General features: G+C 35.8%; 1 protein-coding gene across 4 annotated transcripts in view; it reads right to left on the minus strand.

The window, feature by feature from the left end:
- Positions 1–1,024: 1,024 nt before the first annotated feature.
- The window catches only part of LOC111426876 (Ataxin 1), a 54,507-nt gene continuing 42,146 nt past the window's right edge, over positions 1,025–13,385 (minus strand). For all 4 annotated transcript variants that reach the window (XM_071196292.1, XM_071196295.1, XM_023061729.2 and 1 more), the window contains one exon: positions 1,025–5,500. In XM_071196292.1, coding sequence (XP_071052393.1) covers positions 5,015–5,500 — 486 coding nt within the window. In that variant the 3' untranslated portion in view covers positions 1,025–5,014. The remainder of the gene's footprint in view (positions 5,501–13,385) is intronic.

The following is a 13,385-nucleotide window of genomic DNA, read 5'->3' on the forward strand; positions in this document are numbered from 1 at the left end:
ACAAGTTTGTGAATCCCCGCAACTTATAGTTGTTACATCTTGAGATGTTTTAATTTATTATAATGATTTTAAATATTATTGTAATCTTGGCAAAATAGTTTTTGAAAATCACAAATGTTACATATCAAATTACAACAAAGCGTTGTCTACTCAATCCAATTCTCCAAGTCTCGCTATCCTGCGTATCCTCTACCTTGAGTTGTTTCTCTCGCATTGCCTTTGGATTGCCTTTATTCCAGGATATCCTCGGTCTTCCACGTTTCTTCGTAGTTGGCGGAACCCATTTAAATAACTTCGTCGGCCAGCGGTTGTCATTCCTGTAAACCTCTTACTTTGATTCTATCTATCACTGTTAACGTTGTTTTCATGCGATTTCGAATTTCGTCATTAGTTATTCATCGCATTCTTGACACCTTGGCGATTCTTCTCAAATAGTCCATCTCGAACGCCTGAAGCCGTCTTTCTAGATCTGCGTTTACTACCCATATCTCACTACCATAGCCTAGGACGGACTCTACTAGTGTACTTCCTAGTCCCTTTTTAGTTCCTCTTCTTATGTTGAAGATTGTTAAAGCATCCTAGAATTTTTCTGCTTTCAGTTATTCTATGTTTTATCTCTCTTTCCCCTATACCATTCCTATCTACAATTACTCCCAAATTCTTAAATTCCTCAACTTGATTAATTATTGTGTCGTCATTAATTAATATTTGAAATTTGGGATCGCTATTAATCACTAGATAAATTCTAAATCATATGCGACCTTCACCAACATTACCTGGTTATTCGTATATTATAATGAAAAAAAGATTCAAGCTTGTAACTTGGACTTTGAGACTTTGTAACTTGGAATACACAGAGTATAGCACTAAAACAAACACAGATGATAGATGTGAGGAACTAGAAAACTATTTTTAAATTTGCTCAGGTGTCTATAAATCAGAATGTTATTTTTAATAATTTAATAAATGTAATTAATTTTATTTGGAAGAAAAGGGTATATATTTAAAAAATGAAATTCAACAATTTACATGTATAATATATTTATGTAATTCTGTTATTGATTTGACTGCACTGCCGTCCAGGCCTTACAACAAACATTTACAAGAAATTCAGCAACACCTTCCATTTATTTTTTATCTCAATAGAAGTTTCACTTCATATTCGGTTTTTTTAATTATCATATAATCAACAACAATGGCACTCTGTACATGTACGTGTAAAATAATATATCTATATATATTCATTTATTATTTATAATTATGTATAATATAGCTGTACATCTTTTAGCATTGTTTTCATTTTTTTTGTTATATTTATAATTTCTGTATAATATAGATAATATTTTCCCATTTTTATTTTTTTTTTAATTTTAAATTTACTACAATTTTATTTTCTTTATTAATTGCAGTTTTTTGAATCAAATTACTTTTAATTATCGTTATTCGTTTAAATCATTTACTGCGGAATAATAAATCATTTTTTTTTATATTCAGTAAATCTACGTTCGAAGGCACTTCTTTGTAACAAATTTCTCCTCCAGAAACAACAACATATTTTTTGTTTTCGTTTTTGTTTTGTTTTTATACAGGACGTGAGATTACACAATAATAACCAAAAACCGCACGTTTACTAATTATTTTATAAATTAAGTAACGAATCCCAAGTTTAAAAATGTAAAAAAAAATCAATCGACATGATTCGTTACCCGCACACCAAGTCCATATTTTTTAATTAATCCAAATTAATTAATTAATTAATTACAAGTTCGCGCCATACATTTTTTACATTTTTTTTTTCTTATAGAAAAGGGAAACCTACACCGATGACTAGTGCAGAGATACTGGCAGCATTTTCGTATGTAATGCAAGCGGTTTTTTTTATTCGTTTACAATAAGAACGGACAAGTGAGGTACATGTAGGTTGTAACGACTTTATTTTACGCTTGCTTTTTATTATTATTTGAAAAAATCACAAGTTTCCTTTTTGTTTTTTGTTTTCCTGTGTCATCGAGGTTATATTTAAAACGTGTGGAGTAAAAATATTTAAAAATAACTTTATATATTCTTGAATTAGTAAAAATTAAGAACTTAAAATTCCCCGGATATTCAAATTACACATCTAGAGAATATTTAAATATAATCTCGATGGCCTTTGTTTTGTTTATCAATCACTTTACATTTATTTTTAATTTTTCTTTTCGGAGGGAACTGTCACTAAAACCCACATACAAATTTACTGTTATCACAGCCAAGAATTCACGAAAAAATAACGTACAACATTTTGAAACAAAAAAAAGCTTAAAGAATTCTTACCAGTAAAGTACTTGTATTAGTACACAAAGTAGTAGTACACGGTACACAATTTTTTTTTTTAACAAATTACATTTTTTCTATGTTACATAACAATTATTATTATAAAAACGATTACGTCATCCTTAAATCCGGACGAAGTGTGTGTGTGCTTTTAAAATTTTAACAATTACAAGACAGATCTTTAAAAAAAGATTTTCAAAAACAAAAAATTGGTAATTCAACCAGGTTAAATTGATAATTTCGTAAAAAAACATTAAAATATTATATTGTGCGCGTTTTTTTTAAATTATTTAAAGTAAAAAAAATTTTTTTTAACTTCTTTTGCTTCCGCAAAGAAAAGAAAGCAAATATTTATCACACCTCTTTCATGAGATCAGTGGTGATTTACTGAAATCCAATTCGTCGTCTCACCTGATTCCTCTACATTTATTATAATTTTTTTTTAATTAATTATTTTTTTTTTTTCACTTAAAATAGATTGTTCGCAATTAAAACGATTTCTTATTTATATCACTTGTCATAATACTCCGGTTCAACTTTTAAGCACGGTCGTCTCCCCGTAAACCCACAGAGATTTTTTTTTTAATTCTTTTTTTATTTTTAGAAATAATCCCAATTCAATTCTCCATGCATTTTTAGAAACACAAAGATATATGCGCGTTTTTTTTGTATAATATTGTCATGTATACCGTTTCAATTTCTATCTTTAATTTATGGATTCATTGCACACGCGATTTCATTATAAAAAGACTACTTTATATTTCTACGTTGGGTATTCCCCACGTAATTTTGAAACAATTTATTAAACAGATTCTCTTTGTATCTGACTGAAATCCCAATAAAGGACAAGAAATTTTGAAAATTCTGTGTAATCTTGTAGTAAAAGAATTATACAGTAAAACCTCGATATAACGGACTTCGAATATAACGGGCAAATATTTTTAAGTTATACTATTAATATTATTTATTTAAGATGATATCAATACATTTAAATATAGATGTTAGAACTCATAGATAGAATCCAACTCGGGTTATTCCATACTCATAGATAAACTTGTGGTATTCCCCCAGTTGTCTATACAATTTATAAATCAAGAACATTAGAAACATTCGGGTTTAGCCGTCTTATGACGTACGGCTAAACCCGAACGTTTCTAGTTCTAGTGTTAGTTCCAGTTTTCGTTCTGACATCAAAACTAACACTAAACCTAGCATTAAAAACATTCGGGTTTAGTCATCTTAAGAGACATGTGACTAAACCCGAATATTTCCAGTTTTAGGTCTAGTGTTAGTTCTAGTTTTCGTTCTGACATCAAAACTAACACTAAACCTAGCACTAGAAACATTCGGGTTTAGCCGTCTTAAGAGACATGCGGCTAAACCCGAATATTTCTAGTTCTTGGTGTAGTGTTAGTTCTAGTTTTCATTCTGACATCAAAACTAACACTAGACCTAGCACTAGAAACATTCGGGTTTAGCCGTCTTAAGAGACATGTGGCTAAACCCGAACATTTCTAGTTTTAGGTCTAGTGTTAGTTCTAGTTTTCGTTCTGACATCAAAACTAACACTGGACCTAACACTAGAAACATTCGGATTTAGCCGTCTTAACAGACGAGTGGCTAAACCCGAACGTTTCTAGTTTTAGGTCTAGTATTAGTTCTAATGCTAGTATTAGTTCTAGTTTTAGTTGTAATTCAGCGCTAGATTGTTGTATATTTTTCATTGAACTAAATGTAGAACTAACACTAGACGTGGATCTAATACTAGACCTAGAACTAGAAACATTCGGCTTTAGCCGTCTTAAGAGACATGCGGCTAAACCCGAATATTTCTAGGTCTAGTGTTAGTTCTAGTTTTGTTCTGACATCAAAGAACACTAGACCTAGCACTAGAAACATTCGGATTTAGCCGTCTTAACAGACGTGTGGCTAAACCCGAACGTTTCTAGTTTTAGGTCTAGTATTAGTTCTAATGCTAGTATCAATTCTAGTTTTAGTTGTCATTTAACGTTAGATTGTTATATATTTTTCATTGAACTAAATCTAGAACTAACACTAGACGTAGATCTAATACTAGAACTAGAAATATTCGGCTTTAGCCGTCTTAAGAGACGTGTGGCTAAACTCGAACGTTTCTCCACTTCTAAGTGTAGTGTTAGTTTTAGTTGTTATTCGACGTTAGATTGTTGTATATTCTTCCTTAAATTTGATCATTTATCATATAACGGACACTCTCTTCCCCGTATAAATCCGTTATATCGAGATTTTATTTATTTATATTATTATTTAAATAGAAATATAAAGTGTCCATCATTTTTTACATAAAGGTGTCCCAAATTCTTTCAATAATTTTAAGACTCCTAATTACAACAGTACCGATCGGAATACCTAGTTATTTTGATTAAAAAAACTTCTCACTCCCTTTGCATCTCTAATCAAATATTGTCTAATTACACATTTAATAGCACCATTGCGGAGAAGCTCTACTATCAACAATACGACAAAAACACCGCTTTCTTTCATATTTTATCCCCCTTCTTAACGACTGAAAATCAAAAATTAGGTAAAAAATCAAGCGGAAAAAAAACAGCTGCGGTTGTTCTCGTCTTCTACCGATTTGTTTCGTACAACTATCTACAAATAGCGTTAACGATAATAACTATTATATCTACACGAGGAGGCCCCTGCCGTCTGACCGATGTTATTCAACTTTTACCGTCTTCCTAGATGCTGTGACGGTACCCTCATCTTCATCGTCTTCACCGATTTGTCCGGGTGCCGACCACCGTCTCTTTTTCATTAACAACACGGAATCGGGAGACTCGGCTGAAGTTGGGACAACACCGGTTGTGGCCGCTGTTGTTGGTGGTCTCCCGGTTATGTGACTGATACTGTGATTCGTCGGAACTTTTGGTTGCTGCAGGTGATGAACGTTTCCTCCCGTTTGAACTTGTCGCACGGTCATCGCCGTTGTGGTGGCCGTTGTCGTGTACGTGGCTGCGCACGTGGTGGATTGAGGGACCATCGTCGACGTCGATGTTCGTGGAGTCAACGAAATTATCACGTCTCCTACTTGCAAACGATGTACCTTTAGGTTGTACGTTTTTAACGTTCGGTCTGGGTTACAGGATGCCCAACCTTTTCCATAAACGAAAAATGGATGTTCTAGTGGATATTCCACTTCAGCCTAAAAACAATAAAAAAAATTATTTAATAATTTATATAATTAATTTACTATAATAAAAGTCGTTATTTATAAACTACGTGACAAAAAAATTGCTGAGTCACAACATGTAATTTATATTTATTTCAATAGTAAATCATAATTGAAAAAAAAAAATACCAACAATTTATGCAAAAAAAATGTTACAACTCCAGGATTATTTATGGACTGTTTAACTTTGTGAGACATGCTCTGAATGAGATGATCAATGGTATCTTGTGAAATCTCATCGAAGGCATCATATCCTACATATGGTCGATAGGGTTTAAATCTGGAGAGCCAGCAGGCCAGGAGAGAATTTCTACTCCTTCTTTGTGTAGGAAGTTCTGAAAGATGAGGTCAAAATGAGGTGGGGCGGTATCCTGCTGGAACATGACGTCAGGGCGTTCATTTAGCCTGGGTATTACAACGGGCTGTAAAACCTCGTGGATGTATGGGTGTGCATTTAAACTGCCATGAATGATAACTAGAGGTGACTTATACCCCATCGATATGGTACCCCATACCACAATACCAGGTGTTTTGCCGCTGTGACCTCGAAGGGCAATATCCTTCGAGGCTCGATCATTTTGCCACAAACAGAACCGGGATTCGTCACTAAACATTATGTGATGCCATTCAACGATCCAGCGTCGTCTTTCTTGGCACCATAGAAGTCTGGCTCTTTTGTGAAGTTACGTCAAAAGAAGACGTCGTAAAAGTTGGTATGAATGGAGATTAAAAGATAAAATTCGTCGGTACCCAGTTTTCAGCGACACTATCTGCCTCAGATCTCTCATCTAGCCAACACCAATTGCAGACTCATTTGTCTAAGGCAATCTTTACGTCCGTTAGTCGCTCGAGGACGTTCGCTTCCAGGACGACGGTGTTGGTTATGGTCATTGATTGTTTCGATTCAATCTTCAATCCTCGTGCAGGCCAACAAATCGCTTTCTTTCAAAGTCAGATAATTGGTTAAAGCGCGGTCTTCTACCAATTCTAGGGATTGTTAACAATCGAAGAAACAACGTTCACTTACCAAATGGCATTTACTTTCTGATGCAATTTTTAACATTTCTGTTACAGATTGTCTGTTTCACAACAAAAAACCATATAAAAACTTGCAATTCTTTATGTACCGATATGATGCTTTTATCACCGACTTTTTACATGCATCCAGTTGTTTTCTTAAGATTCCAGCTTGATGAGTCATATTTTCGAGATGTTGGACTTTTTTGACACGTAGTGATTGATAAGTTTGTTATAATTTTGTTTAGATGGTTGATGTTCATTAGACCCCATGCATTTTTTCAACTTGTAGGTGGATCATTGAATTACCTTTTAGTATATTTTTTTAAGTAACACACGTACTATCACTAGATAACATCAGTGATGAGCGCTGGGTAAATACCCGGCGGGTAGATATGTCTAAAATGGGTATTTATCCGGGTATTTACCCCGGCCCAGGGTAAATACGCAAACAGTGGGTATAAAAGTGATACCAGTAAAAATATATCAGATTTAAAAAAAAATGGAGGGGAAGATGATCAGGACGTTGAAGACATCATTAACATTATCATTAAACGAATCTGTCGTAATTTAGATTAGATCAAATTATTATGATTATTATCATCAAGCAGTCCTCTGCGCCCATTGTTGGACTTAGACCTCCCCTAATGCGTTCTATTCGATTCTATTCTGTGCTGTCTGAATCCAATGTGTAGGTCATTCTTTTGACGTCTACTTAGTCTGTTCGCTCGCGGTCTCCCCTCAAGCAACCGTTTTGTCCACTGCTCATTCTTCATACGCGTGACATGACCCGCCCAGTTCCACTTAAGCTTTTCCACAATGTTGATCACATCATTTACGCCAGTTCTTCTTCATAGGTCTTCATTTCGTATGTACTCCTGGTTAGAACCAGGATCGACCTCTCCATCTATCTTTGCGTTACTTGGATCCCCCTGGCAGTGGCTACCGTTAATGTTAAAGTTTCGGAGCCTTTTGCCATAACCGGAAACACGCATTGATTGAAAACCTTTCTTGCCCTTTTCTCTTGAAGATGTCTCTAAGTTTCCCGTAGGCTGCCCATACGAGTGTTATCCTTCTGTTTAGTTCGCTTGTTTGATTATCTCTCGATACACCGACCTCATAGCCAAAATATACATGGCTGTCAACCCTCTCAATCTCATTATCCCCAATGTTGATTTTAGAGTTGGAAACAAGATTTATCATAAATTTTGATTTCGCCTCGTTGATATTTAGCCCGACTCTTTCACACAATTCCTTTAAGTCGTTCAGCATTAGTTTAATCTCTCTTAGGCTATCCGGTATAAGAACTATATCGTCCGCGTAGCGCAAATGACTTAAGCATTTGCAATCAATGTTTAAGCCTTTTTGAGTCCAATCCAGTAGTTTAAATGCACTCTGAGGAACAATTTGAGTTCAAAAGTGTATCGCCTTGTTTTACTCACAATCAGTACTTTACTACTTCTACTTCTTCGGTAGTTTCATGCAATTTTACCGTCATTGTAGCATTCTCATAGATGTTATAAATAAGTTTGGTATATCGATAATCGACTCTGCATTCTTAAAGTGCTTGCAAAACTGCCATCAACTCAATTTAAATGAAATTTTATAACTACCTCTAAATACCCATCTTGGGTATTTACCCTTGGAAATAAATGGTATTTAACAACACTGGATAATATACAATGCCTCAAGAAAGTCTGTGAGCACTCAATTTTATATTTTTTTTCGAAGAAAAGTAAAAATATACAGTGATAGAAGGTGATGAATCTTGTTAGGATTGATAAGAAGCTCTGCGAAGAATAAGCCTTCGTACATCAAATTCCAAAAGTATTCTTAATCCCAAAAAGGCAGTAAGTGCACAAACTATTGGATATGCACCTAGGAAGAAACTTATTATACGTTTGTTTTTGTAAATGTTTATTTACAAAAACCAAGACATTTCCAAAGACAATGATTTTTGGAAACCAGTAATTAAGGACTAAAGCTTGAGAAAAACGTAATGAAGCCTTCAATAAAGAAAAATTTGCTCAATTAAACTCACAGAACCGTCGTTGTAAGATTTGGACGCAGATAAAGTAAACTATTTACATTGTAACTTCCTTCCTATGAAGTATTTTTGATCAAAGAAGTTGTTGAAAACTCATCATTTGCACGACTCATAACAACAAACCCATTTTGATTACCATTCTTGTGTGGAACTTCATCTATGGTATACACATAATTGTACATTAATCTGATTCCTTGAAAATACTGATATTGAAGGATCTTTATGCACTCATGTTGTTATGATGGATAATTTTTTGGAGTTGTTTCAAAATCTGTTCCCAATTAGTGTGCGCTATTGGCAGTTGGAGGTAATTTTAAAAATACATTTTAAATTATTATTCGTGATTAATAAAATATGAATGCAAATTGGTTTGGTGCCAAAACAATACATTTTATATTTAAATATGTACTTCTATTTTACAAAATATATTTCAATTTCTGTTTGAATGGAAAATCAATTTTTAAAACAATATAAATGTTGAATTTCGCCTCTTTATTCAAGCGATAATTACAGATTGCATCTACAATGTTATGAATAATGTATTTCCCCGCCTATATAATATCTTCTATTATAATTTACCCTGTTTATTATTTAATTCTAAAACCTGTAGTTTTTTCTACATTTTTATGATTCGTAAAAATAATTATTTTAATATCAGGCGTAAAAATCTTGCGGTATAATAAAAACTTTATATTGAAACGACTAATGGAATTGTAGGAATGAGTAGTGGAGAGAAGAAGTTCGCGACATAAACGGTACACACGCGAAGTAAACGATAACGATCCGGGAATAGTGGATGAGCGATCCTCTATATTTAGCAGCGAAAGTTCCACGCTCGTATCGTAATATTTTCTGTTGGCAACGTTCCCGAGGGGGGACTACCGCCGCCGCCTTCTCTTCACACACACACGTAGTAGCCGGTCGAGCGCTAAAATAAACGCGAGAGTTTATTTATTTTTCGAAGGGGTCATCGTCGAACTGATTCATTATAAACGACGATCGCCTCTCTTTTCGTCTCCACCCGTTCGCAACAACGTGGTTGGCCGCGCCAGACTAATAAACAGCCCATGCGTAGCACGCTTTGCGATTGACGGACCGACCCAATTTTAAATTTCGCTTTTACGCAATATTAAAACGTACGCAGTGTAAAATGCCAAAGGTCGAAGTCGAAACATACTTCCCGTTCAAATTATATTTACTCACTCGCTAGTACATTGATGTAAAAATGTATCTTATATTGATACTTCAATGTTAATATCATATTAACGATGTCACTTTCAGAATGAATTGGATCATAATCAACTAGCATAAGAATCCATTTCTCATTGTATTAGTCTGCGCAAGTTAATTCAGCGTTGGATTGAATTGACTTCAATTGGAATAGTTTAAATAGTACAGCAAAACCTCGATATAACGGATTAATACTGGGAAAGGAGTGTTCGTTATAGCCAAAAGTAAGTTATATGAAAAATTGTGTTAGTTCTAGTCTAGTTTTAAAACAGCTCTAGATTATAATTAAAACTAGAACTAACTAACCAGAATGTTTTTCTGCAAAAAGGCAGTAGGTATATAGCAAGCTACAGCTTCAGCTGTATACCTACACCATGGAGAAAAGTAAAGGTGGTAGGCCGATCCCAAGGCATACAGACTAAATTACCCTAATTTCATTTCTCCTCAAAGGGATGGAAAAAGTAATTGATCAATACCTTAGAAATGGAGTGCTTGTCACTCACTAATCCACTCCATCAGAGTCAACATGCTTACCAGAAAGCAAAATCAATAATTACTACTCTCCATGCTTCGACAAGCACTTTAGAGGAGACTATTGCAACCAAAGAGATAGCCCTATGTGCTTTCATAGACATAGAGGGTGCTTTTGATAACACCTCCTACGAATCTATAACGAATTCTCTAAATGTAAAAGATATACATCCATCAACGATCAAATGGTGTATAGCCATGTTGAAGAGTGGGCAGATCGCAGCCTGTCTGGGAGGCGAGTCGTTGACTATTAAGGCGCTAAGAGGATGTCCCCAAGACTTCCCCTCTCACCTCTCCTATGGTGCCTGGTTGTTGATGACTTGATAAACACGTTAACAAAAATTAGATTCATGATTCAGGGGTATGCTGGTGACCTGGTAATCACAATCCGAGGTAAATACAGGGTGGGGCAGAATGTAGTCACTGATTTGAAAGGTTTAATTGTAAGACAACGGTTCGAGATAAATAAAAAAGGTTTTATTGCTTAAAAGTACATTTTTTTCACGATGTTTTAAAAATAATATCGTCCAAGTGGAGGCCTTGGCGAGCAATACACATATTAAGTCTTTCAAAAAACTTTTCGGCCACTGTTCCCAGTATGTATATCTTGCGAAATTCCAGCGATAACGTCCTCAATCGCCGCCTTCAGTCCACACAACAGTGCCGGGGGGTACAGCAGTTAGGATTGCATTACAAGGGTCTCTACGTTTCACAAAGTCTTGTGGGCTCAATTCCTGTGCACACATCATCTTGTAGGGGTGCAGGTGAAGGTCTGAGTGTAAGATTCGCCTTACAGATCTGGACGATATTCGCAGCGCAGCAGCATGTTTTCGTGCAAATCGGGTTGAAGATTGTTAAATTGGCTCACTTTTTGGTCGCCCAACGGGTTTTTTAGAAACTGCAGATCCTGTCGCCCTTACATTAATGATCCATTTCCGAGTGGTTTTAGGTTTTAAGCCCTCTGCGTCGCCACAACACTTACACCGTTTTTAAAGAACGCCTCCACAACAAAGCCTCGTTGCTCACCAGACCTCGGCATGGTGGATATTGATAACGGTATTGTTCCCTCTACCTAACGGCACCTGATCCACCCCTCTATTCGATCTGGGCGCCCTACAGTGATTTTTGAAACTAGGGACTGCATTCTGCCCCACCCTGTATGACACAATCATAACTCAAGTAATGCAGAAAGCAATGGACTCAGCATCAATCCAAACAAAATCGAAATAGTTCACTCGGAGAAGGAAGCTACTATTGAAAGCAGCTTCCATTAAAGGCAGAACTATTAACCTCAAAACAGAAGTTAAATAACTAGGGTTAATATTAGACTGCAAATTAAACTGGAACTCTCACATAGATAAAGGAGAGGAAAAAGCCCATTATGGCTATCGAGATCTGCCGCATGCTCCTCGGAAGGAACTGGGGTATTAAACCACGAATGGCTCTGTGGGAATACGTAGTAATAATCAAACCCATGGTCGCCTATGCCTCACTAATTTGGTGGACAAAAACAAATCATAGGACAGCACAACAACAGCTTTCACAAATCCAGCGGTTAACATGTCTTAATACAACAGGTGCAATGAGATCTCGTCCGATGGTTGCTCTAAAAAAAGGACACTGAAAATATGCTCTTCACTCAAGTTGATGCAGAGTAACCTCAGAGGACACCTCGAAATCCTCAAGGACATATGTCTAAATCACTTAATTGAAATTAAAACGGACCTTATACTGACAGAATACAATTTCGAGCAGCCGTATAAGGTCATATTTAGAAGCAAGGATGATTGGACGAAGGACTCAACTAAAAAGAGGACCCTTGCCTGGTACACGGATGCTTCAAAGACAGTTGGATCCGGAGTAGGCATGGGCATTAGTGGACCAAATAGCCGCATTAAATTGCCCCTCAGCTCGGACATAAACATTTTTCAAGCAGAAGTTCTTGCTATAATCTTCTGCACCGCTTTGAACCTACAAAAGGGAGAGAAAGGTGCATCCATAAACATTTTCACAGACAGTCGGGCCGCCCTAAAGGCAATTCAGGCCTACACTCCGCACTGATCGGAGAGTGTGGTTCCAGGTCACAGAGATATTGAGGGCAGTTAGAAGGCGGACAAGCTGGCCAAAGAGGCGCCCTTCATTGGACCATAACCCAGTTGTGGACTACAAAAAGCCTTACGCTGGAAAGAACTACCAGGCCACAAAATGCCGTCGCAAACCAAAACCAAAGAGGTTTTATGTCTCCGCAAAGGGGATCTAAGGACGCTCTCAGGTTTCCTGACCGGTCATGCGACCCTACAATAATACCTCTTCCACATTGGACAAGCTGATGATTAAACTTGTCGACTTTGCAACGACGAGTCAGAAACGGCTGAAGATATAATGTGTAATTGTGTTGCCAGAGGCTGCCCAAGAGAATTTGGAAAGTTTCAATAAAGCTCTTTTGACACCTACCGACATAAAGGAACAAGACCTTGGAGCAATAATAAGGTCCATTATTACTTACATTTATCCTAAACTTTTGGAAGGTTGAAGTTACAATAGATCTTATAGGTGGCGGTAACGAGAGGGGCCGCTCCCCTCAGCACAGCGGCAATAATAATAATAATAAACCCGAATGTTTCTACTTCTAGGTCTAGTGTTAGTTCTAGTTCAATGAAATATATACAACAAATTAGTTGAATAACAACTAGAACTAATACTAGATCTAGAACTAGAAACATTTGGGTTTAGTCGTCTTAAGAGGCGTACGGTTAAACCCAAATGTTGTAGTTTTAGCGATGAATAATAATTAAAACTAGAACTGCCGACCTTGATTTATACATTGTATAGATAACTCGACATCTATGAGCGCTTACATTTATATTTAAATATACTGATGTATTAAATAGATAATAAAGTTATTAATAGATAATATTAATAGTATGACTTATATCGAAGTTTTACTGTATTTTGTTTCTAACATAATATGGCAGTGAAAAAATCAATGTAATGTCTGATATGAATGTTTAAACTATTGAACTAGTGTTTTGA

Source organism: Onthophagus taurus, chromosome 1, assembly GCF_036711975.1.
Source record: "Onthophagus taurus isolate NC chromosome 1, IU_Otau_3.0, whole genome shotgun sequence".
NCBI lineage: Eukaryota > Metazoa > Arthropoda > Insecta > Coleoptera > Scarabaeidae > Onthophagus > Onthophagus taurus.